The 25,616-nt window shown below is 33.4% G+C and overlaps 4 protein-coding genes across 8 annotated transcripts in view; 1 reads left to right on the forward strand and 3 right to left on the reverse strand.

Annotated features, from left to right (window-relative positions):
* Positions 1-339: 339 nt before the first annotated feature.
* Positions 340-4,727, reverse strand: LOC120327555 (PCI domain-containing protein 2-like). Of its 2 annotated transcripts, XM_039393875.2 has the most exons (11): positions 4,602-4,727; positions 4,181-4,344; positions 3,646-3,753; positions 3,040-3,094; positions 2,797-2,900; positions 2,345-2,419; positions 2,141-2,236; positions 1,692-1,738; positions 1,251-1,425; positions 982-1,174; positions 340-558 (listed from the first exon to the last, which is right to left on the reverse strand). In XM_039393875.2, the coding sequence occupies exons 1-11, from the start codon at positions 4,635-4,637 to the stop codon at positions 412-414; spliced, it is 1,200 nt and encodes a 399-aa protein (XP_039249809.1). In that variant the 5' UTR covers positions 4,638-4,727; the 3' UTR covers positions 340-411. The 2 variants fall into 2 exon arrangements, with proteins under 2 accessions (XP_039249809.1, XP_077970293.1); XM_078114167.1 differs by lacking the exon at positions 2,141-2,236.
* On the reverse strand, positions 4,722-9,963 carry LOC120327556 (E3 ubiquitin-protein ligase MARCHF5-like). Of its 3 annotated transcripts, XM_078114170.1 has the most exons (3): positions 9,878-9,963; positions 9,663-9,710; positions 4,722-7,515 (listed from the first exon to the last, which is right to left on the reverse strand). In XM_078114170.1, exon 3 carries the CDS (start codon positions 7,505-7,507, stop codon positions 6,599-6,601), a length of 909 nt encoding a protein of 302 aa, XP_077970296.1. In that variant the 5' UTR covers positions 7,508-7,515; positions 9,663-9,710; positions 9,878-9,963; the 3' UTR covers positions 4,722-6,598. The 3 variants fall into 3 exon arrangements, with proteins under 3 accessions (XP_077970296.1, XP_039249810.2, XP_077970295.1); XM_039393876.2 differs by lacking the exon at positions 9,878-9,963 and having other exon boundaries at positions 9,663-9,791; XM_078114169.1 differs by lacking the exons at positions 9,663-9,710; positions 9,878-9,963 and adding an exon at positions 9,555-9,604.
* Positions 9,964-9,991: 28 nt separating this feature from the next.
* On the forward strand, positions 9,992-11,895 carry LOC120328309 (dynein light chain Tctex-type protein 2B-like). Its single transcript, XM_039394757.2, has 4 exons — positions 9,992-10,269; positions 10,349-10,482; positions 11,203-11,336; positions 11,539-11,895. Exons 1-4 carry the CDS (start codon positions 10,187-10,189, stop codon positions 11,584-11,586), a joined length of 399 nt encoding a protein of 132 aa, XP_039250691.2. The 5' UTR covers positions 9,992-10,186; the 3' UTR covers positions 11,587-11,895.
* Positions 11,896-11,970: 75 nt separating this feature from the next.
* The window catches only part of LOC120328307 (uncharacterized), a 39,358-nt gene continuing 25,712 nt past the window's right edge, over positions 11,971-25,616 (reverse strand). For both annotated transcript variants that reach the window (XM_039394753.2, XM_039394754.2), the window contains exons 6-20: positions 24,993-25,133; positions 24,421-24,519; positions 23,955-24,074; positions 21,938-22,906; positions 20,862-21,363; positions 20,134-20,260; positions 19,865-19,945; positions 18,731-18,956; positions 18,115-18,188; positions 17,613-17,776; positions 16,909-17,054; positions 16,308-16,394; positions 15,771-15,903; positions 15,442-15,568; positions 11,971-12,918 (exon numbers count right to left, since the gene is read on the reverse strand). In XM_039394753.2, coding sequence (XP_039250687.2) covers positions 12,373-12,918; positions 15,442-15,568; positions 15,771-15,903; positions 16,308-16,394; positions 16,909-17,054; positions 17,613-17,776; positions 18,115-18,188; positions 18,731-18,956; positions 19,865-19,945; positions 20,134-20,260; positions 20,862-21,363; positions 21,938-22,906; positions 23,955-24,074; positions 24,421-24,519; positions 24,993-25,133 — 3,542 coding nt within the window. In that variant the 3' untranslated portion in view covers positions 11,971-12,372. The remainder of the gene's footprint in view (positions 12,919-15,441; positions 15,569-15,770; positions 15,904-16,307; positions 16,395-16,908; positions 17,055-17,612; positions 17,777-18,114; positions 18,189-18,730; positions 18,957-19,864; positions 19,946-20,133; positions 20,261-20,861; positions 21,364-21,937; positions 22,907-23,954; positions 24,075-24,420; positions 24,520-24,992; positions 25,134-25,616) is intronic.

Consider the following 25,616-nt stretch of genomic DNA (forward strand, 5'->3'; position numbering starts at 1 on the left):
ACATGTATAAGTAGACTGTTCCCCTTGGCATATTTCAGAAGACAGATAGGCACGCATATGTGAATCCAGGGCTGGGAGTCTTGCCTAGCTAAATTATATATAAACAGCCCAACAGCCCAAATAAAGATGGTATAATGTTTCAGACATGAAAAAATTACATTGAAGCACTTGCCTCGCATGATTGAATATTTCAATCAGCAAATCAAAGAAAGTGTGAAAAACTGTTCTTTCATCGAACATACAAGCAATCATGCTTTACCTAGCCTTTTCCATTACTTATCACTATCAATAATTCGAGCGCATTGCCATTAACACCTTTCCAAAATAACATGATTGGAATGCAATTGTTATAAAATGTTTTATTACAAAATCTTGGCAGTGTAGAAGTGAAAAATGAGTTTGTATTATGAGTTATGACAATGCAGCAATGGGAGGGAAAGGATTCACTTTACTGACAACAAGTTTTTTGTGCTGATGAGATATGTATCCTTTGATATTTCCTGAATATATTAAACCAGCCACGATACACTCTGTTTCATCCATATCTATGTCAGCAAGCTGGAAACAAAAGGAACATTTATTGTAAAAAGCTTCGCTCATGCAACATAACACTTGTATGGAGTATATATTTAATGAACGCAAAGGGACAGTGTTCCCCGAAAAACTGAACCCAGGTCATTCTGAATGGAACATACCCAATGTTGCGCAAGCGTACTAGATGACCAATACTTTTGGGTATAACCATATACTAAAAAATTTTTGAATGTCCTGTATTTAACAACAAAAATATTGAGTGGTGGCATTGCCATATGATTCCATACAACACATTAGAACAGCTGTGATACAATGTTTTTACCGTATTTCATTGACAAGGGCAGAATCATTTAAATGTCTGATTCAGTTGAACTGGTTCTAAATGCGGATGGATGTTGTTCATCTGGTCTATGAATTAATAGATGATTTGCCAAAGTTTATAGTTACCCCTTGCATTTCCAAAGCATCTTGAAACGCTTGCAATGGAACTTGGTGAGTTTTTAGCAACTCTGTAACTTTCTTGAATAGTGTCCTTAAAACAACTGCTCGTAATTTTTCTAAAATGAGATAAACTCCTGTTTTTATGAAAAATGTTTCGTGCGTTTCCAAAGTTTTGTCAAGAAGTTGAACATTTCCAGTCCTGTAAAGTAATTGAAGCATAGAAATTTTGTGTCGCAAATTCACAATGAGATTCTTCAAAATAAACATGGATTTACCTCACTGATTGGGCCACCGCACCAAAGTGTGTTAAATTATGTCGTTCTAATAATTCTTGTGGAGGAAGATTCCCCAACAACATTTTAACAGGTACCAGGTACGTCATAATCATTCGAAGATTTTTCTTGCAATTTCTGTGACAATTCTCAAATGCAAATGTTAGATAGTCATCAGCTGAATGAAACAGGAACATAATATGAAAATTAGGGATTGTTTTGTTGATATCAGAGCAGCCTAGAAAGCAATGTGTCATCAACACCAGTTTGGAGTGCCAAGGTTACATTTACACATAGACACTGATAAATCTCAAGAACTGAGCGTATAAAAAATGATATAAAATATGTGTGTCCAGAAAAAAGAAATTCCATCAATCAAGTGGATAATTCCAGTATTAAAAGCAATAAGACAGGTAAACAAAATGAATTCCTATGTGAACTCACCCATTTTATAATCACTGTCAAACATTGCTTTACGACCGACATAAAACCTAAAAACAAACATGACTAATGTTATATACCAACTGTTAATTCAGAGAATTTCATGACAGGTTCAGAGTCAATTTCTAATGAATGTCATAATGAGTACACATTATGGTAATTGAAGAAATGTAAACACAATAATATTTTTCATAAATAGCGTCGAAGGATTTGAATTTACAATAGTAAACAGTTTTGTCCGGCTAACGGTTAACCTAATAATAAAAAATTCTCAGACGTAGATGACTTCATCCAGGTGCTAAAATGCATAATAGTACAGATATTTGAACGTTTTACCATCCTCAACAAATTTTTAATCTTAAGTTCTTAAAATAATTACCCAATCCAACTTGTTGGTCAAAATTATCTTAAATGATTAGGCCTAATAACCAGAAGTTTACTGACAGACTTACTTATAGGTCACTCTCTGGGCCAAAGTAAACCTTTCTTTTATATTATTACTCTCGATGGCTCGAATTAATGGTTTGCAAAGGTGTAGTTTTCCTATTCTGTTTAAAAACAAATGGAAGATAAAAAGAAAACAATGAGAGTGTTGGTTATCTTTAATACTATAACACGTTGGTCATAAATTGAGGTAAAATGAAAGCATATCTTACCTAAAATAAATTTTAAAAAGTTGATTGACTAAAAATAACATTCCCCATTTCTTTGACACTTCAATTGATGATCTCCTGCAAATAATAGTGTCAGTGTCAATTTGAACACATTTAAAATATTGGGATAAAACTATAGCAATACTCGATAAAAGACTAAATAAATTTATGTAAAGCTGTTTATGCCCGATAAATGCTGCTTCTAACGAAGTTTTTTATCAGTGATTTTCCCATTGACTTGATAGCTCCGCGTTTTCTTTCACATATAAAATGATCAAAGAAATCATGATCTAAGATTACTAATTCATTCAATGCAGATAATGGATATTTCAGAAGCGGAAATCCAAACAGATTGTGTTGTTATAAAACAGGGGTGGGCATGGTTTTTGGACCAGAATCAAGTTAGGCAAACAAAAGTAAACGAGCTGTGGTTCACTCTTTGACATGTCACATACCCATCACTAGCACAAACTCTAAAACAGCTCATCACAGTGTCTGCAGCTTTTTCCAGCATATCACCCTTCTTCCCTTTGCCCGTTCTTTGTAATTCTCTATCAGCCTGTAAATATTTATTAAGCTTTATTACAAATCAGTACGAAGTCATTGGAAGTTAAAAATGATAATTATCAATGGTTGTTTGAATATACTAGTCTAGAACTAATCGTAACTAACTTGGAATAAAGAAATTATACTCTTACATTATTTGCAAATGTCCTCAGATCCAAAATTAATGCATACATGATTGGAAGAGCCCTGTTAAAACAATATATCATCTTAGTAAATACCATATGTAACATCAAATGCTGGTAATGACATGAGAGGTCTATCAACCTTAGCCTGGAGTGGTCGATCCATGATTACTCACATAATATTCCACAAAATTAAACATCAAATAGGTGCGATTACGGATTGTAATTTTTATTAGGTCATACAATGCAGAAGTAACTACTGCAAGTCATCATCAGCAAATATTGTGACTCATTATAATTACTGTGTATATGGTATACTGATCAAAGCAAGTGCTTGTGAGTATTTTTTTTCATGGGATCACATGAGATCAAAAAGACTTCAAATTTACGTCCTGTACTGAGACATAAAAACATTATTTGAGTTGAAAAGGATTTTATTGCTTTTAAATTTTTAAAATAATTTAATCAGAGCAGAGTCCCACACACTCAGAAGTGAAAATTACTAACTCTGAACAAAGTTACAGGCAACACTGAAATGCCAAAAGCTAAGGTTTGTAAAGGAAATCTGTGTATAAATATTTCTGCTGTGGTATAACATGAAAAAAAAAAAATTACCAATTTTCATCTTTTTGTAATTGGAAAGCTTTAACAAATGACTGTATAGCCAGAACTTGATATCCATGAGCATCCTTGAAATTGTGACTTGCAACAGAGAAACAGGCTCTGCAAATGAACATGATATGCATAAGCTAATCTAAAACACAACTTACACATATAATGTTACAATGAATAATATATATAAATGTGCATTTTATTTATTCACGAAACAGGATATATTGAGTGCTACATAAAAAACAGAACCAATAAATTATTCAATCACTTCCGCAAAAATGAAGAAAATTTTATTCTACACTTGCAGGGAACTTCTGTTTGTACCCAAAAGTTTAAGTACTCTAAGACGCTTTTATGCACATAAAGGTGTTCTCATTTCAACTGGATCATTATGGTTCCCTATGGAACCACAAGACAAACACCAAAGAACTGTAGAGACCAATCAGTTCAGATCAGTGGTCCCCAAATTTTTTTAAAAAAATTCCATGACGGACCCCTATCTTAAATCTTAATTAAAAATCAAATTAATCTAACTTACTTTACATGAGCAGCAAATAATTTATCATATGGACTCTCTAAATATCTTTGGCAACTTCCCTCTGGATCATCTCTCTGCAGCTTGGAATTTGCAATGTGGGGATCTTTGAAGGAGACAAAACTTGCCAGTGCTTCACCATCACATTCATCTAATGCTGTTGAAACCTTGAAAAAAGAAGCATGGTCAAATATCTGGATGAAATTTCGAAACACTAATTTCAACGATAGATACCAGAAATGTATGTTGCAAATAACATAACAAAGTAGAAATAATAATCAAAATAGACCTTTTAATAAGAATAATTCAAAATATCTAATAGCAGGTTCAAAATTTCTGAATAAGGCTTCAGAAAAGCAACCCAACAAACCAAAACTATTTTAAAAACGAGACTGGGATTTGATCATAAATTTGTAACACTTACTTCTTGCAGATATTGATTTAGGGAATGGAACTCCATGTTGGAATAACTTGATGAAACTTTAAATAAACCAACATAAATGACAGATGAGCAAGTTGTATTTACTACTCTATTATTGAGATATTCTAAAGATAAAATAACAAAAAACAAAACAAAGAGTTTGTTCAGCTCATGTTTTACAACAATATTTGTTTAACTAACCCTTTTTTACAATTACTAGTAAAATACTGTGCCAATATATAATTTATTTTTAGATAGCTAGTCTAGACCTGTCATATACTACAATGACATAAATCAGCGCTCCAGAAGTATGTGTACCAATATGAAGGTAATCCCTAATTTTGTTCGCCTATTTTACATCAAATTGTGTGAAGGGACTGAAACCTATGCGCAGGGGGCTAACACAGGCAGTCCCCAAACTTGTAATAGAACTAAAATAAGGGAAATTGGAATAAAATTACGGCCCAACCCTAACCTGGTACACATACTTCGGGAGTACCCATAAATTATCAAATATTTTACATTTCAAAGTATTGCTGATAAAGCGAGATTTAAAATTTCAAAAAGGTCAAACATAGAACCAATAACAACATTGCCATACACTAGAAACATAAATAACGTAAACACATAAATAAATTCATAATTAATACAAATAAATGCAGCATAATCATGCATTGTGTCTGACCGCTCTGTATATTAATATGGGTTGAATAAGACAGCAATTCATGATTGCAGTGACTTATAAATTATAAAATTACATGTCAGGATATATTTTGGCAAGGTGAATGGAACAAAAAATATATTATTGACATTGGAATTTTTATATTGATTTGAAATTTTAACTATGCAATGAATGGTAAAATATATCCTGCATAGGATCATGCTCTGCAGGGAAGTTTTGTTAATTTATAGAAATTGAGTTTGGTATTGCAGATGAATACCGTAGTTTAGATATACATTGACTTAAGTGATTTTCTACAGTATCAGAATTAGAATTAGAGCTATTATTCACCCTACCCTCTGATGCCAAGTGCTTAAATTGACGAATTTTCAAATGGAAATATTTTAAAATTCTTTCAAAAAATATTTCACTATATCTAATATTTCCCAGTGTTGAATGTATTCAAATATTAGATAGGTCTTGGACAAAGACTGTCATGTACAAATAATGAACTTATAATATGATCCAAAATATAGGCTATAGGGCACACCATATAAAAACAATCTATTCACATGTAGCAGTTTTCTAATTAAAATGCAGATACTGCTTATGAAACCGATACTACCCCATGAATATTATTTATTGAGTAGTTGTGATTCTGCACTGAGTTTGGTAATTTAAATCAGAAGCAAATTGCAGACAGTCGAATCTTAGATTCCATGGATCATCTAACACAGTGATTCTCAACATGTGGTACGCATAGCACTAGTGGTACGCAAGCAGCTTTGGATTGTTGGATTATTAACAACAACTAACTTTTGAGTTGACAGAAATAAGCCGGCAACGCTTTCTCCTTATTTTCAATACTGTATATTTTTGCTGAACTGCATTTATAGCGCCACCCGTCGTTTTTCCAGAGATCAGGAATCGCCCTATTGTCAGTGCGTTTCTTGTGCCATTGTTCCCCACCCTTAAAATATGGTTTTGTCAGTGGTACGTGGCCAGAGTAAAAACCAGTTGAGTGGTATGCGATCAGTTAATAGTTGAAAACCACTAATCTAACAGGTATAAAACATGAATTGTCATTCTAGTAATAAACATATAAATTAGTATTGCGGTTTGAAAATACTAGAAATATTTCGGCTTGCTATTGCTCATGCAAAAAATATGAACACAAATATAGCTGATTTATCCGGATCAAAGTTTCAAAAAGTATAATGTCTAAAACTCTTGTAGAATTAATATTAAATTTCATATTACATAGTTAAATCTCAAAGGAACAAAGATATATATAGCTGAATGAAGTAAATTTGCATGTAGTGGCAATTCTTTAGAATAATCAAGTAGCAGTCTCCAGTTGTGGAACAGGTTCTACATAATCCTTGATTTCCCTTTGTCCCATTCTTGATTGTACTTGATATTTCAAATAGATATTCAAAAATCCTTTGAGAATAACAAACGATGCGCCACCCAATGCACTCCTTTGAAAATTCGACTCAACGCTGTGAAACAAAAGCTTTCCGAAAATAGTTGCAACGGTTGGAAAGATCAAAGCTCCACAAAGAACTCTCGTAAACTTGATTTCTCTTGTCTGTCGCATTTCTACTGGAGATGGAGGAAGTATGGTTGAAGTTCCTTCTTGTGAAGGGCGTGTCCCAAAAATCAGCTTTTTCAAGTAAACCAACTTGCTAGAGTGTTTCTTCCATAACCTCAAAAGATAATCGTCCCATTGTATCATTTTTCCAAGGACAAGACCGACTGGTATCATAGGAAGGCCGACAAGTAAAAATAAAGGATCTGCTCGCTCCATCATATCTAACCCTTCTTTGTGGCCCAAAACTTGCATTACTGTGATTGCTCCATAAGTGACCGCACTCCAATATATTGATCCAAGAAGAACTCCGGTTGCCGCAATGGGTGAAGCTTTAAACACAATGTGATCAATCGTTTGAATAAAACTCGTCAATTTTCCAAAAGGTGGAAAAACAACAACATATTCAGTGTTGCATTGTGGACATTTTACTTTAGTAAAAGAATGGCCTTTCTGCTTTTCATCTATCCATCTCATCAAACAAGCATGATGGACCCACATTGTCGTACCTTTGCAACGACAAGGCTTCACCCATTTCATATGTTCATCGTCATCTGTTCCAAAACATACCCAACAACTTCTATATGTTGAGCTTTGAGGATCCTCACTTGTGCCAGTCCCAACAGAAGTTGAGGAATCATTAGCTTCCTCCATCATATATGTACCTGATAATTATGCAGATATGGTCATTAGACTATGAATAGATAGGTGATCCCTAAGCTAGGGAATTAGAATCAAATTTTCAAGGCTAATAGCGTTATTACTTACCGATCTTAAGATCGGTAAGTATGTTGATAGGTATTTGTCTGTTTGTTTGTCTGTCTCTCTGTTAGATGCCCGCGATATCTCACAAAAGCGAGGTTGAATCAGCTCCAAATTTTGCGTGTGTATCATCATAGCTCGGATCAGAAGCCTATTGATTTTCGATGAATTATGTCGTATAATTAGCTAGTTATTAATTAATTAGTGATGGGACACATGGTGTCACTATGGAGTAAGAGCGCTGTTTTGGGGCATCCCCTAACCTTCAATCGATAAGTCTTCGGTCTCTGACCGATATTCTCGTTTAAGCAGTTAAGGCATTCATCCTGCTATACCAGTATACTACCCACAAGACAGACTGTTACTTAAAAAAAATAAAACTATGGGCTCTATTTTCATATCACATTTTTGTTTGCCATTATTCAAGTAGTTATGGCATTCACTATATTATGATTATTCAATAAATGTTATGAACTATGGGGTACAGGCAGGGCTGTATTTAGACAGCAAGAGGCCACTAAGCTAGGCCTATTTCATTTGTAATGTCCCTTCAACAATGACGTCACAACGTTTCACAGAATCAATTATACGAAATTTTATTTACAGGCAATATACATTCGCTAATAACCCGAATAGATTGGATAGTAAGTTAAATTTAAGAACTTCTTCAAAAACCCAAGGCTGTAATAAAATCATGGCATTGGATAGGGTTCATAACAACCATTTACGGTCGCGGAAAAGTGAGGGAGGGGCCATGGCCCCAGGTAGGCCTACTTATAAATAAAATATTACTAATAAAAAAGTTATTCGTAATAAACGGGTCTTTGTTAAAAAACTATCCGAAAATCATAAAATAATTAAATAATTCTTAGATTAAATATTGCTTAGATGAATGAGTATAGCTATATATCGATTTGTATCATCTTTTTCAATAAATAGAGGGAATTATTATGGTAAAAAACTGTTCATTTATTTCGAAGTAGTATATTTGTTTAGTTGAAGGGGTGAAGTTGGAAATTTGGAACAATCCATTCATTCGATCGTATTTAATTGTTAATTTTGTAAACAGAATATATTTGCGACAAGCATTAAGCCAAATAAAAAATTCAATGAATGTCAATTTAAAAAAATTTTTGAATCAGTAAAAGCCTTAAAATTTAAAAACGACTTAAAATGAATAACAGTTCAAAATTGGATGTCGAGGCCCCTAGGCTACCATGCCTGGCAAATCCGTACACCACAATTGTAGCCTTCTACAAAAATTGCAAGCTATGTTCACAACCAGCTGCTGCATTCTGCGTCAATCATCGTTGATTCATTAATTATTAAAAGGTAAGATAAATCGCAGAATTTTGGTAGTGTTTCCCAATTCTAATTCAGATCCCTTGGCACTGGTCCTTTGCATAATCGCACATTTCGTTCGATAACCTGGTACAGTGGTACTGTAGGTACCGTACCGGTACTCGCCATATTATTTTAATAAGGCACTGCGTTTGATGAATTTGCGCCGAAAGTGCAGCACCAACATTTTTCTGAACCACCTAATTCATGCCTTTTTACAGTCAGACAGTTCAGCAGTTGTAGGCTTGTAACCTACTGGCAGACTGGTCCAAACTTCCAGCTGCTTTCAAAATATTTTTTTTGCACCACCCCATAGCCATACTGCCATAAGCAGATACCGGTATGAGTGGTTTCAAAATATTAAATATCAGTTCAAATGCTGAAGTATCAGATAATATCAGTCAGTCCATTCTACCAGTATACCGTACTGCAGCTACAATCTGACCATAGCCAGCCAAAATTTACTCCAACGTTCACCGGTACCACAAACCAGTACGGTACGGGTACCGGTAAACTGTGATAGGAAAAAGCAGAACCGTAGACTACTGCACTGGGCTACTGGGCTAAGGCCAGTTTCAGAGTTTGCGAATAGATAGGCTACCTGGATAGGTATACAGTACTGAGATGTTCGGACAAAAATCTGCCCCATTACCGGTACCGGTACCGGTAACAGATTAAAGTCGTTAGATTTCCAACCCTCACTACTTACAGACTTGGCGTATTTTGTATATTTTTCCATCGTTGCAATGTTCGTTTCCTGATAAGACAAAATAATAATTCTTTCTCTCTCTCTGCATTTTATATGTATGTCTTTCGTTAATGATAAATCACTTATTATTTAACAGTAACTCAAAATGAGGTATAAAATAAGTTATAGTCTTATTTAAAAATAATTAAAAATTATTCAAATAAATATAAAATTACCCAGAATTTGTTTTCGTGTATAGCATACATAAGTTAAAAATAGTAAACGATTTATTGCCAAGGCAAGCTTGCTTTGGATAGCAACAATAAACGTTGGCCTTATCAATGACAGTCATTGGCCTTATACAGCTAGCCTATAGCTTAAACGGGTGTCAAAGCGTCCTTCGGTTTCGGTCGTGTTTGGCCTTTGGATTCATCAGATTTGACAAATTTGAATGTTTTTTAGTAGATTTGATTAAATTCTACAATTAGTTTAATTGATGGTGAACAATTTCGATAGTCTGGTACCGCAACTCAAACAACTGCGCAATGTCAGCTGAAGTTGAAGAAACGGCTCCCCAGCAGCAACAACATGAAAATACGTATCTAATCAGGCCGAATTTCCAACACAAGTAAGTATTGAAGTAAGGCTTTGCAGCTCATTAAATTCTTGTAAAGAGAGATTGATTTATTTTACTTTTTGCTACAAAGATTTAAACCAGCTGAAGTGAAAGAAATTATTCATGAAGTTGTTAAAGAAGAACTTGATGGTAAAGATTATGATGGAGAACAAGTAGCGGAATGGGTACAAAATATTGGTAATAATACAAAAGCCAAGTTAAAAGGTAATGCTATAATATGGATATTTGATAATGATTTCCTCTCCCCAGAATAAATACCGGTATGTAACTAAATCCTATCCCATCCTTTTTCTGACTGTCTGAAGGAACCGTTCAACATTATATAAAATTACTATGGTATAGGATGGAATTTACATAATTATCCCAGGGGAGAGGGAAGACAATAAGATGGCTTAATCATATAGCAAACCACGGCTTCTCATCCGATTGCCAATCCATGTCGAGAGTGGGATTAGTTATCCAGGTATTTTTTTTCAGATGAATGGACTTGATGGTGGGGGAAGTCGTAACTGACAAGTGGTACATGAACCACCCTACAGTGACAAGTAGTACAGCAATCCTCTCACACATAAATAACCTTCACAGGGTAATCAGAGATGCTGTGGCCAATGATGATGCTTCGTACAAGTACAGTTATGACTAAACTATAGAATGGCTATATTCCTATTTCCTTGCTTAGTAGAAAATTTGATTTATTTTATGTTATTTCTTTTTATTTATTATCATTTCCATCTGACACATGAGTGGGGTTTGAACCTGTGTCTACAAGTGACAAGTCCGAACAAACCAGTATATCAAAGTTTTTCTGAAATATTCTAATCCCATAGCAAGAAAATCTCTAATAGTTGACGTACCAATTAATCTTGCTATCTCATGGAATGGTCGCAGAATTTTTAGTTTTCAACACTTTATATTTCCATTCAGCAATGGGGTATGACAGATACAAATTTGTGGTGCAAGTTGTTATTGGCGAACAGCGAGGTGAAGGAGTTAAAATGGGATGCAGATGTTTTTGGGATTCAGATACAGACAATTACGCACAAGATATATTTATGAATGTAAGTACTGAAATTGATTATCTTTGGTTTAGTCTTTGGTGAGACTAGTTGTTTTGCACGAGTGACCATTTTTACTCAAATTGTGCAGTTTCAATAATATATGAACCACACATAGTAAACGTCCAAATTTTTTGGTTACGACAATTAGAATAAATTTATTTAAAAGTATTACAATTTTTAAAACAATCATGTTGTTTTCCAGAAATCCATGTTTTGTGTCGTCGCAGCATTCGGGATATTCTTCTACTGAAACACAATTTTCATTCAATATTATGACCCATCGTAGTTACCTTTATGTGCACTTTTCTGTCATGACTAGTCCTGGGGATTATTTACCTTTTGGCTAAATAGGATGAAAATACAAAGCAGGAAAGTTATGATGCGTATATAGATCCAAACACTTTGTTCACCAAAATTATGCTCACAGCGCAGACCTACAGCCTATATTTTGAAGAGCGTATTTAGACCCAAGTGGGTAGGTCCACTTTATATGTTTCCACCATGAAAAACTGTCTTCAAAAGTGTAGTAAACAGAAATCCAGTTAATCAAGGACCCCTGGTCATGACAGAGAACCCCCTTTGTGTATCGATTCCTGTCTATATAAATATATATTTTCTAAATAAAAAACGAGGCTTTTGAAAGCATTTGTTTTATTTGAAACTTTATAAAAATCAGAAAACGAGAGATATTAATGTAGAGAAATTAAGGGTGTGTTGTATGAAATAGAGACGCAAAGGAAGCAATTGCAACATATAGAAAGAAAAGTACATGATTTGAATTGAAAGGAAGTGAAAAATAAAAACAAATTGGCCCTTTTCTGTGAATTGCCTCTGGATTGAATCCAGTTTGTCAATGATAAAGAAAAGTGGTTTGAACAAAGAAGACACCATTATTACCACAAAATCATATACAGAAATGTGCAGGAACATGACAGAGGTTAGTCAGAACATTCATTCACAAAGGCTAAATCTCCGACAACATGGACCACCTCCTCACAAAATCTCACCAAAAAGTTGGATACATTCTGTTACATTTTTAACTACCTTGATCAGGTGTAGAATTTTCTGCTGTTGTTGGATGATTTGAAGAGCCGCAATCATTTGTCTTTACCACATCTGTACTTGTCTTGGTTTTGTCTTCGAAACTTTTTGTACAATTTGAATGGGATTCGCTTTCAGCTTCTGAATTGTTACTATCACACATACCAGCATCACAAGATTCATGGGTGCTGACTTCACAAGAATCTTTGGTCTTTTCGTTGACATCAACGCTTGCGACTTCAGCGGAATTCTCATAATTTCGTGGTTCTATTGTGTGCAGTCTTTCAATTTGTGCTTTTTCAGATATCGGTAAAACCACATTCACTTCTTCTGGTGAAACTTCAGTACTTTCATCCACAGTTTTTAGCTCTAAACTTCCATTTGATTCTTGTTTATCAATAGGAGAAATATCTTTGAAGATATCCACTCGAACAAGTTCAGCACCAGTCGATTTGCTCACCTCAGAGTCTAATGCGATGAGTTCAACAACTTCACTTGATAAACTTGGTTTTACCATCTTTTTGAATAATTTGTTTTGCATCTGGATGAAAAAAAAACGATTAATAAATTCACCGAGCAAACAAGTTTGCATGAGAGAGAGAGATTTATTGATTCGTCGACCAAAACAAATATAAATATGAAAGCATAAATACAAATAAATAAACACTGTTTATGGTAGAGACTGGAGGGAGCGATACGACCATACGGTCATCCAAGTCAGCTCCCCCCAGGTAATGGATGACTATGTGTGTAACAGCTAATTATAGAGTAATATACACTTAAATAATTGTAAAAAGCACAATTACAAGGGGCTAATGATTTAAGTTAGTTATCACGCTCATATGATCATTGATCCATGCATATTAATTACTAGGGGTCTGGAGAATTACTAATATGGTGAACAAATTGTGGTAGTTATACCCAATGAGCGTATTTGGATAATTATTATGGTAAATGAAAAGGAATATAAGTGAAAAAAATTAAAATATTGGATTTACGAAGATAGGATTAACTTTGGTTTATGAGAAACAATTGAAACACAATGTAAATATGAAGATCAATTTCAATGACTACTGAAAGGGATTTTTCAAAGTACAAGAAGGGGGTTTGTAATCAAATATCTAAATAACTAATATCATTAATTAACAAAGGATGAAAAATAGAACTCTGAAACCAAATCGGGGTCTGTAGAGATCTAAGTTCTAGTGTCTACAGGGGGTGTACTGAGGAACGGTTGTACCCATTTAAAACATTTTCATCAAACAACAAAAATCTCAAAAGGTAATTGAATATATCAAATATAATAACAACTTCGAGCAATATTGAATTTTTGAATAGTTCCAATACCTATAGCAGTGCTATTGATAGGAAGTGGACCTAATGTATTTGTGGTAATTAGCCAAAATATAGTAAAAATTTTACAATCAGGGATGTAGAGGGATGAATATTTGAACTCAAACTTCACTTACTATATTGTGAATAGAATACTAATTTGAGTTTCAAAATTATCTATTAATTCGAAGGTTACAAAGAATTGCGCTTTACTTAATAAAAAAAAAAATGGATAGGATTCAATATAATGCTAATCACAGCCACTTTCTGAAAAAACTATTTCGGAGTATGCAAGTTCAAAGTTGGGTCATACACGAAAAGAGGATTATATATATGTAATCGAATATTACAACATTATATAGAATATCCACATAACTGATTTGGTTGATTATATTTTTGCAATATTAGACCAGCGGAATTAATCAGCTGACAACTTTTGAGTTGTTGCATCAATATTCCGCCAAGAATAAACTACATCATATACAACTAATTTCAAAACAAGTTATTCAGTTGACACTTTCCGAGAAACTAATTCAGAGGATACAAGTTCAAAGTGCGATCATACATGAAATGAGAGTTATATACAGTATATATATTCAAATATTACAATGCAGACTACCAGCAGAAATGATTTGATTGAATTTATTTCCTGCAATGTAGGACCAATAGAAATACTCTTGTGGCGGATTTACAAATTGTTAGATTAATATTTGATCATGATTCCACTACAAGGAGAACAACTAGTAACAATACTGATTATATTATTTAAAGTTCCCATCTTGCAGATTGATAATTGCCCAAATTTGAGGTAAATCATAGCAACGCACCACCATGAGTATACTGATAACCACAACCAAAAGTATACCAAAATGTACTCCGGACCTAAGAGGAAAATAAACATTCAACCCAAATGACCTGAGCCTGTTACACTATAACTAAATCTTATGTAATGTTTGCTATTAACGCGATTCAGTATGAACAACCACTCAAAAGTGCGAGGGGCTGAGTTTTGTGAAGACAAAAGGGGGCTAGTTCAGCATACACTACCCAACTCCTTATACCATTGTTAAAATGGTATAATTGAGCTTAACAGTGGAAGAACACATGCTCAAATCTGAGGAATCTAATACTATAACTCAGGGGCATAGATAATAAATAGGACTCAGGTATAGGCTTCGCAAAGGGATTGGAATTACTCGCACGTACCAAATTAAGAACTCGTTTCATAAGCCGCACAATTTTTCCTCGTGGGTAGCATTTGGCCCACAGGTTGCACATCCCTGCTGTAACCCATGATCTCAACCAGGCATGTGAAGCTGGTGTCCGAATTTAGATACTTCCAGTGTCAGAATTTCCGACTTTTATTTAAAAGTTTATTTTGATTTCCTCAGAAAAACATACACAAAGCATAACGAAAATCTCACAGTAGCTTGCGAAATTTGTGATTTTTCAGACAAAGTCAAAAAGCATTTTACCAGACAAACAGAGATGGCTTGTTTTGTTACCAAAATTTGGTTTTCCCATAGTAACAACTTTGTAGTTTGGAGTCAGGGCCGGGGTTAAGTTTCACTGACTACACTCAAAGAAAAGTGGTTTATGTCTTATGAAAAAATTAATTTGTTCAATTTAGTACTACAAGTCCAGTAAATATTGAAAAACGTCTATTGAGGAAATGTACTCAATTTGATCAAAAAGTCAATAAAATTATAATTGCGTCAAAAATTCATCTTACTTGGTTTCCTTCAACTTGACTAACAAATTGATCTCTTGCTATTGTTGTAATTCGAATACTGGCCTTTCTATTTCCTTGTTTTTCCGTTGCTTTTAAATAATCATCAAGTAAACAGAAGTTGGATCTCCTGCAAGAAAAAATACCATTTACCACAAGACATAAAAAAGATAATTTAAGCAGGCAAACATTATGGCAGCTAAAACAGAAATGCAGTAATGGTAGACTATGAACAAAATTTTTGCAATAATTGTCAAAATAAAAATCAAATAATTTCTAATTGGACTATTATTATAAACATTGTTATTTGATAACATGCAGTTGCTACTTACGCTGATTCATCTTCAGGTTGTAGTAAGTATGTATTGCATGGAGGTTCATCAAATAATTCAAATTCAAAATATTGCTCTTGTTCAATCTCTGGTGGTTCATCCAAAGTATTGTAGCAGTGAGGTGTATTTTTATCTGAAAAAAAAACGTAAAAAATAAAAATCTATGTTGATATAAAAACAAATTTTGAAAAAAAAAACGGCCAAAATCTATAGTTATGTTACCAATGAGTTCTTTTCCTGACCATATGGACCTGAATAACTCCTTATATTTCAATAAATATGAGTGACAGTTTAATGAAAAATCGAACTCAAACTGTGTTTGCAGATGGCACAGAAATACTGAATAGTTTCTCCTTAGCCCCTATTATATTTCTGTAGTCATCTTGATTCCTCAAGTACAATTTCAAGCGAGTATGATTCACCTTGAAACAAAATCTGAAAGGCCAATACCTAAAGTATATACATTCAAATATTTGATTAGCCTTCTATGTCTGAACATGATCACGAAACAATGGGAATAAATCATACTCATCTTACCAAAAACTGTTGAACAAGGAAATTTCCATTCAAGTTCCTTTGGTTGTTCACAATCCTCAGTTAAATCTTCTAGTTCTTTGAAATAAGCTGAAACAAAGATGTTCAGTTTTTAATTAATATTATAGCAAATGCTGTGGATTTTAAAAATAAAATGCCTGAAATACCTTTAAAAGTAACTATAAAAAATTAAAGAGTGCCTTCGTGCCCAAATAAAATAGAGTTAGTCCCATTTGGAAATATGCATTTTCTCCATAAGTCGAGAGTCTTTAAGTCAGTAGGCAGTAAATTAGGATTGGTTTGCCATTCCTCCTTGAGATTATTTAATTCATGTTTACAATCAGATGCCTATGCTGGGTATGACAATGAGCTCGCTGACTGCCAGCTCTAGGACAAATCTCAAGTAGGATAGCTGTTAACCAATCAGGAAACCCTTGAACTACTCTTGTAAATGTTTACCTCATTCCACCAATCGCAATGTATATGATACAGACACATGCAAATCCAATTTCAAACAAGCCAGAGATAGAAAAAGATAACCATTCACAAACAAATCTACAGAATTTGGCTTTTAATTGATAGATCAGAATAAAAAATAATTTACCATCAAGAAAGTTTCTCATTTTCTGACTTCTTATCATGTGTGGTATCGCTCGACCGGAGAACTTGCTTAACATTGGATCAGCACCACATGCCAACATTAACCTTGCCACTTCCAAATGATCATATTCAACAGCGTCATGAAGTGGCCTGAAAATGTGAAAAATTATGATGAAATTGTTACAAGGTACATATTTTTCTGACTGAATAGGTTGCCAACAGTAAAAAATCAGTGGTTAAGATTGAAGTAATTCAGAAGATTATATTTTAACCTGCCCATAATCAGTATAAATGTGTTGCTAACCACATGTCTGGGTGATTATAATGGCATTGTGAATGATGAATTTGAAAAATTGGGTAAGGCCATTAGGTCATAATGTCACCAAATAAGTATCAAAATTAGGTTTGACATGTTAGAAATGAGGAAAATGGTCCACTAATATATGGTACTCCTTTCTACTTCAGCCCAAATTCTCCATAATTTATACAAGTTTGATGGAAATTGGCAACAGAACCTCTATCAAGTCTGTGAATCTGAAACGACTAACTGGTTAACTATTCCAATACTGCAGGACTTGGTAACTGGACAAAAGGTTCATCATATGATTAAGCATCTTATCGGCTTCCCTCTCCCCCAGGATAAATATGAAAACCCTAGCCCAAATAACTAAATTTAAAATCTGATTGCTATATTAAACATTATATTACCTTGTACCATCTACAGCATTTTTATTGACATCAGCACCAAATAGTAGGAGTAACATAGCAGCCTCTAAATTATTTTGAACACATGCTTCATGTAATGCTGTATATCCTGCATTATCAGTCTGATTGACATTGGTTCCACTTTCTAAGTAATATCGGATATTTTCCTAGAATGAAAAATTAGAATATTCATGATTTGAGAAATCACTATTTCATCCATTTTTTTTTAAATTTCCTATGGGAGTTGGTACATCATCGCAGCTTCACTGTTTAGTGTGATTAAGGGGACACTTTCTAATCCATGATGCTTGTCCGTTCTGTATATCTTCAGCAATCTCTTCAGCGATATCGATACTATCACGACACCCCACAGAACTTTTCTTAATAGAATTTCTTCGAGTAATATGAAATTTTAATACTACATTTGGTTCTGCTAATTGAAGACCATAATATCTACCCAAAATTTCACAATATTTGAAAAAAGGTACAAAATACATCAACTTACCACAAATCCCATTCTAGCAGCTTTGTGAAGTTGAGTTTCACCAATCGCAGAGTTGCAACAAAGTTTCTTCAAGTCTAAATAGAAAACACAGTCATACAATATGACCTACTGAAAATTGACACTATAGATATGAAATAGTAATAACCAATGTGTCCAGTATAATTGAAATAGCCAACACATACATTTATAGTTCAATTTGTTTTTAATTTATCAAATTGACCTCAAAATTTCACAAATCCTTTCTTGCAAGCATAATGGCCTATCGATTAATTCCATAAATCAAGAAAAATCAAACCCCTTTAAAAACATTCCCCATCTACAGGCCTGTTGTTCAGAGCCTAGTTGAAAAAGTTGGACTATACGTTAACACAATAAACATCTAGAATTCTGAATGACTCAGAGCAGTTATTCATATGGGTAACCTGCATTCAAGTAATTTTATCGTTTGTGAAAATATAATGCACAAGACAAATACTCCGGCAAAACAAAATGTAATGCATTTCTCTCATCGACATTCTTCCAATTTCTCACAGCATATGCTGACTGGCAACTGGCCAATCACCTGCAATTATAATATGTTAACAGATCCATCGGCCAAAGGATACAATATACTTACAGGATGGAAAAGGTGAATTCTGATAGAAAGTCGGAGTCTGAGGTCTCGATGATTGACATGGCTGCGGAGAGGACGGAGTTGCTATACTTTCATCATTCTCTGGCAAATTCAGGCTCAGATCACCACCTTCATTATCGTCATCATCCCCATTGTTATACAAAGACAGTTCATTCGTAAAATCATATTCATATTCTTGACTTTGTAATTCATCACTTATTTTGTGAACCTGGGAAATGGAAATTGAAGATTCGAGATTAGAAAAGACGCAGTGACATACTCCCAAGATGCCTACTCTCTTTTCAAGTGAGAATTATTTTTAATGTATGATTGAATGTTGTAAGAATGTTGTAAATTTGATTCATGTTGATATTTTATTTGATAATTACTTCATATACAGGGTGGCCCAAAAGTAGGTGGTGGCCCAAAAGTAGGTATAGAGTTATTAAACTATTTTATATGCTTTGAAGCTACTTGCAGTTCACTTTATGTTGCTTGCTAAGTACCACAAAAATTGCTTATTTTTTTTAGATAATAAATCTAGTGTGAATTTTACATTAGTTTTCTAGCTGCCTGGAAGGTAATAAAAAATAAATAAAATAACTGTATACCTACTTTTGGGCCACCCTGTATGTATAAAATCATGAAAATTTCTAGTGTGTAATGATCATACAGAATGGTTATGAAGTGTGAACATGATGTAAATGTAAATAGGGTAGGGATGAATTTGTTAACAAAACCAAATAAGTAATACATTTTGATATTTAATAACAACCATATACTGTATAGGTATAAATATTTGGAAGTGATATGGTAACATCAGTACGTAAAATCGGTATTTGGTTCGCATGTGTCAAATTTTTTTGTTCCAAATTTCATTACAGTCGGGTCAAAATTTTTGACGACCATATGTCTGTGCTGTTTTTTCAAATGGCACGGTATTTGGAATCGATATGAGGTATAAATGTTACCAGATTTAGAAGCCCTGGGAAAAATAGTGACTAACAGATGTGAAATTAACGAAAAACAGTGATATTTGATTGGTGTAATAAATAATAAAATATAAATTACCCGTAATTATTACATTAATCATTGATAAACAAAATACACTTCAATTTCTATGAATGCAACACTTACAATATCCTTTTTGTCATTTGATGGAAATATTTTTTGTATGTTACTATGATCTTTCGCAGAATCACCAGCTGTACGAAGTCGCTGTATATATAAAAACAAAAAATGTTAATTTCTGGAAGTAAGCAACTGTCAATAGAAATATCACAAGTTCACATCTACTGTGAATTGAGTAGGTCAACTAATCTCATGCCAGATAACTGGCAACCAAAATGCAAGTGTATGGTTTTCTATATGAATAAGGCATACAAATTTAATTTAGAAATACTTACATCTGTAGGTAGAAAATTATTAAGATGTCTTTTATGTTTAAGAGGAGGTCTTCCAAGTCTTTTCTCCAATTTTGATGTCAAATTTAATTTTCTAGGATGATGCTTCAAGTACATTTTATTTGGTGTACTGTGAAAATGTAATATCATTTTTAGTTCGATGAGTAACAAAATTATCAAAGTGTAATTATCCTTGATAAAATTTTTCTATTTCAATTAATATAAAGAATAAATAGTTGCAAGCAGAATACAAGCCCAGAAAAGTAAAGTAATAATTGAATCTTTGTAATAAGCCCAATAGGTGAAACAACCCGATTCCTTTGTTTGTATTTCCAAACCACTAAAATCATGATTTGAATTCAGACTGAATTACAAATCTACATTTTAAGATTAATTTCTCAAGATTACAGGTGTAGATGACTTCTGAGAAAATTTGTGAATCACCATTTTCAGACTTTACTTTTTGACATATTCGTACACTTTTTGCTGTAAAAAGACCCTGAATAAGCACCCTATGACATGCTAGAGGCTGGTTTATTTTGAAAGGACCACAACCTTCCTTGTAGGGCATTGTCATAACCTAATTTATTACAATGTGGGTGAGATGTTGGTCATTTGATTTGAACCATCATAGTTTAAGTAGTTTTTAACGCTTCAACCACTTGGATACCACGCCCATTACACCTTAATCAGGAAAATTTCTAAAATTACTTTGCAAGAGTCTTTCTTACCTATGCTTGACATTCTGTAATTTTGAAAGAGCAGATTCAGGGGATTTTTGTAACAAATGCTTTGGTCTTCGACCTCTTTTTCTTCTTCCGAATCTTGTGAGCCCATCACCTTTAGGCTTTTTATATTTTTTCTTAACTGGTGCATTTGTATGCTTGCCATCAGTATCAATAAATTCCTCTTTTAATACTGGGCCTTTCATCAGAGATGCTTGTTGCTGTGGGTATTTTCTCCATCCTAGTTTACGACCAGGTTTCTTTTTAACTTTGATAGGAGTGTCTGATTTAGCGCCATCGCTTTTTGAGGTATTTTGGACATTAGCATCGTGCAGTCTTGTGGTGATATGGAGGAGACCTTCAGAAAGTTTTTCAGAATTGTCATTTTCTACTTTAGCTGCATTCGATATTGTGGATTCCTGAGTACTGTTTATTGAGGTATTGTTGGATTGTTCTAGAAGTGTACTGGATAATTTTCGTTTGTTTGGTGAACTTTTAATATCTTCACCTGAGAAAAGAGGAATAAATCATTGATTTGGAATGTTTATTTCTACTGAAATTCACTTGAAATAAACTATCAATATCTAAAACATAGTCTAGGAATTTCATATTTATTCTTGAAGAGAGGCAAGCTGATAAAACAGCCTAATTATATGGTGAACCGCCACATTTCGTCCGGTTACCAGTCAACGTTGAGCACAGAAATAGTTACCCAGTTATTTGTTTCAGATGCATGGATTTGGTGGATGAACCATTCCATGGCAACGATGACCAAAAACTCTCGCGCATAATTATCTCCCACGAGATTGGACTATGCGCAGGTTAATCAGAGGTGCAAAGGTAAGCATGTTTCTAACGCTTCGCGCAATGAACCCCCGAGCATATTGAGCTATTCCCTAAAAAAATATTAGCTGGTAGTGAATCTTCTTCCTCATTAACAATCCCATAAGAACATAACAATTCCATTTTCAAACAATATTCACAGTTCCTGTTTAAGAAGATCCTCAAACAAAAGAAAATGGTTGTTAAGCTCAAAAATTTTGCTCTGAGGGGCATAAAAATGTCAATATAATATTACTCACTTTGAGATACTTCTCGACTCGGTCTCCTCAAGTCATGCAGTGGTGGTTTCATGTCTAGATTTGATTCCTGAGATAGATTGATACTATCGTTCAAATAATTTTCTGATAATGCAGGACATATTTGTTTACCAATAGCATTACTGTCAACAACTTCATTTCCTTTGTTTACAGACTTTTTAAACCATCGGTCAGATGTTTTCCTGTACTGTCGCTTCTTTCGGGGAACATCACCAAGCGTACCTTTTTCAATATCGCATTTTATTTTTTTAACACGTTTAATTGGAAGTCCATCTTTATCCAATCTTCTGGTATATTTTCTTTTCTTTCTTACAGGTTCAAGTGCATGTATTTCATTTGTTATCACATTTTTTTCTATGTCGATTGGTTTTTCCAGTTTTTTCGTTTCACACAACTTAGTTTCTTCAAAATTAGGAAGTTTCGTAATTTGTCTCAGTTCACCGGTCACTTCATCTAGGTCAGCAGAAATTTGATCCATAGGAAAACTTTCTTCAATTTTTTTGAACATTTCATCATTATTGGTTTTGTTCCAACTTATATCTTCTTCAACTTTCGGTACATCATTCCCAGATTCTTTTTCGGTGATTGAGTTAGTTTTATCTGTGATTGGGATAGTTTTATCTGTGATTGGGATAGTATTATCTGTGATTGGGATAGTATTATCTGTGATTGGGATAATTTTATCTGTGACAAGAATAGTTTTATCTGTGACAAGAATAGTTTTATCTGTGACAGGAATAGTTTTATCTGTGACAGGAATCCCTTCTGTGGTAACAGGAGTATCAGATTTGATACTTGTTCTTCTTTTTCTTCTTCCCCTTTTCTCGTGTTTCGAACTCGAATACATCTTCTCATTATTATTTTTATGTCTGAAGTCATAAGATTCTTCACTTGTCTTTGAGTCATTGTGTCTCATTGACATTCGTCTGGTTGATCGTTGTTTTGCTTGTCCTAATTTAATATGATATATATTTTCAACAAGAAATTCTAATTTTCAAATTTCTAAGCAAGATTTATTACTCAAAATTAAATTAATATTTATACACAAATGACGGAGTGACCCTCCACCCACCCCCCCAAAAAAAAATAAAATAAAAAAAAACATAACCCATAAGTGTTAAATACATTTTCTTCATCGGTACAGAAATAATTAGGAAATTTATGAGTTCTGTTTTTGGAGTCAACATGCACATAAAACTTCACTAACTCCATGTTTTGTCCATACAAAAAAAATTATATTAAAAAAGGTTTTAGTGTATTGGTATAAGTTTGTGTGATAATTTCCACACATAGACATAATTTAGCAGCTATTAAGCTTTCTAGGATCTTAATAAACCAATATACCCTACTATGCATAAATATTACATGAGCAAAGTCATTAACTGCCTGTCTGCAAGCAAAACCTTTTTGCCACCATCAGTCTTAATTTCAGTAATATACAAAGACCAAACTTTTGATATTTGTTTCTGCAGACCAGATGAAATGGACTATATGGACAGTTGGGTAAGCCCTAATCTATTTCAAAACTAAGCCTAAAATTCTTTTGTCACATAAAAAAATTGCAATATGAGTGAGACAAAGCCGAGACAATAGTTGTCGTCATTATGTGCATGAATTTTTAAACTTCACAAAGAAAATAGTCCATTTTCACAATTTTTGTATAAGGTAAAAAAATATTACCATCACAAAAGAATTATTGGTTTTAGAGTGTCATGAAAAAGTGAAAAGTTATATCAATCCTTTTTGAAAGTCAATTAAATCATCTATGTAAATACAATAAGACTCAAGAAACAAGAGCAATATAAAAATTATTCTGTTTTATATGTTTGTACCCAAAAGTTTCATTAATCTAGGAGAAGTTATGTTCTCTTTACAATATGTTCCAAATGACATGGGTACTGTTTTTTTGGGTCACTCTGTATCGTTCATTGTGGTGCTGAAATGTGAACTTTTTATTAATAAAAAGAAGAAGAAAATTCATGTGTTATTGTGGTATTACCTCTCAATCCTCTGTTAATTTTGCAAGTAGTTGTTGTAGGGCAGCTATAATCTTCATCACTTGAATCATCATTTTCTGTTTCTTCATCGGTGAACCATCCATAAAAATATTCATCCATATCTGGAATTTTACAATTCAAAATGTTATCGAAAAAAATGAATATGTGTTTATTTATCTCAATAAGAAATTTTTGTCTCTGAAAAGCTTCACCCAAGTTATAGGTAACCATTTAAGTAGCAATAAGTCATCAAGATTCAATATTTTCAATAAAGACACGACACTAGTTCGAAAACATTGCAAACTAGAAATTTGATTCAAAAAATTAAAACCAAATGTATTTTTACCATCAAAAATGATATACAATGTTTGCAGTTGATATGTAACGTATTTAGGCTAATTTTAGCCCAATTGTTAAGTACCTGGTACTTTGAAACCTTAGAAATTCGAAACCTGTTGTAAAACAAACCTCCTGACTTTCTTTGTCTTTTTTCAACAGGTGCTGCTTCAGGCTCTGGTTCTTGTGGTTTGGAATCTAAATTGGCTTGTCTCGGTTCAGTTTTCTCTTCTGAAGTACAAATTATGAATGAATTCAGTACATCATATCATCAGATAACTTAACCTTTATGTGCTGTTATTCACATATTTTATTTGAAAATGGTTTTGAACAACAAATTCAGAAAGAACTATTATGGTTTTGAATATACACTACACAGGTTATTTTTACTTCGCCATTGTAAATTTTTGGTAAACCAAGTGCGAGTCAGTATAAATTAGGTTCGAATCCCATAGCTCTAACCTGAAGAGGCGTGATAATTACGTACTGCAAACTATTAAAATATCGCATAAAAATAATCTTTAGTGACTGAATGATAGAATTCAATGGTATATGACAGATACAATTCCAAAAAGAATGTGAACCACACAATTTAGCTTACATTCATCATTTTTTTATTTATGGTACTTACTGTAATTTCAATTCCCACTATATACAAAATGCAACAAAAAGTTCTACAATAAGGGAAATTCATGTCAAGTTACCTTTTGATTCTTCTACTGAAGTTGGAAGAGTAGGAGAAGGAATAACCTCATCCTTGATTTGTTGAATCTGAGTTTTTGGACCTTTCTTTTTCCATATTTCACTTCTTTTTGTGTATTTTCTCTTCGGTTTTTGTTCTTCATCTACGATGATAAATATTTCATACAAAAATATGAGTTTCCTATTTATATTACCAAGTAACAAAGAGAAGAAGTAATTGACATGGATATTGCAGAGATTCAACAATAAAAATTTAAATTAAAAAGCCATGGCTTAACAAATATTGTAGTTAAAATATTGGTTCATCCAACTTTTTATAACTAACAGAGTACAAACGCAAATATATACCGGTATTCTATATTTTTCATTATCCGACACTTATTACACCCTGGGTGAGGTAATGAGCATGGGATTTGAATTTAAGGGGTGTAATCAGTAATGCCAGCGCTGTTAAGTCTGTTTCGAACATTATTACTGAATTACTGAATCATCCAATCTTTAAGAATTGTGTTCTGAAAATTATGAGCAAGCACTGAAATATGGTGCTGTTAAATTCAACCAAATTCGTCTCAGTGCCATTGGAACCATTGGAAATTATTTTAAGAATTTCATTGTATGTAAGCCAG

This window comes from Styela clava, chromosome 7 (assembly GCF_964204865.1).
Source record: "Styela clava chromosome 7, kaStyClav1.hap1.2, whole genome shotgun sequence".
Taxonomy (NCBI): domain Eukaryota; kingdom Metazoa; phylum Chordata; class Ascidiacea; order Stolidobranchia; family Styelidae; genus Styela; species Styela clava.

What these genes read in the sequence shown, in the direction of transcription:
- LOC120327555 (XM_039393875.2), bottom strand. Translation starts at nt 4,637, where the DNA reads ATGGAGTTCCATTCCCTAAATCAATATCTGCAAGAA. An exon ending in AGAGTTTGTGCTAGTGATGG is followed by an intron (nt 2,420 to 2,796) that starts GTATGTGACATG and finishes TATTATTTGCAG; the next exon opens with GAGATCATCAATTGAAGTGT. An exon ending in GCCCAGAGAGTGACCTATAA is followed by an intron (nt 1,739 to 2,140) that starts GTAAGTCTGTCA and finishes GTTTGTTTTTAG; the next exon opens with GTTTTATGTCGGTCGTAAAG.
- LOC120327556 (XM_039393876.2), bottom strand. Translation starts at nt 9,750, where the DNA reads ATGCAGAGAGAGAGAAAGAATTATTATTTTGTCTTATCAGGAAACGAA. An exon ending in ATACAAAATACGCCAAGTCT is followed by an intron (nt 7,516 to 9,662) that starts GTAAGTAGTGAG and finishes CATAATTATCAG; the next exon opens with GTACATATATGATGGAGGAA.
- LOC120328309 (XM_039394757.2), top strand. Translation starts at nt 10,187, where the DNA reads ATGTCAGCTGAAGTTGAAGAAACGGCTCCCCAGCAGCAACAACATGAA. An exon ending in TACAAAAGCCAAGTTAAAAG is followed by an intron (nt 10,483 to 11,202) that starts GTAATGCTATAA and finishes ATTTCCATTCAG; the next exon opens with CAATGGGGTATGACAGATAC. An exon ending in CACAAGATATATTTATGAAT is followed by an intron (nt 11,337 to 11,538) that starts GTAAGTACTGAA and finishes GTTGTTTTCCAG; the next exon opens with AAATCCATGTTTTGTGTCGT.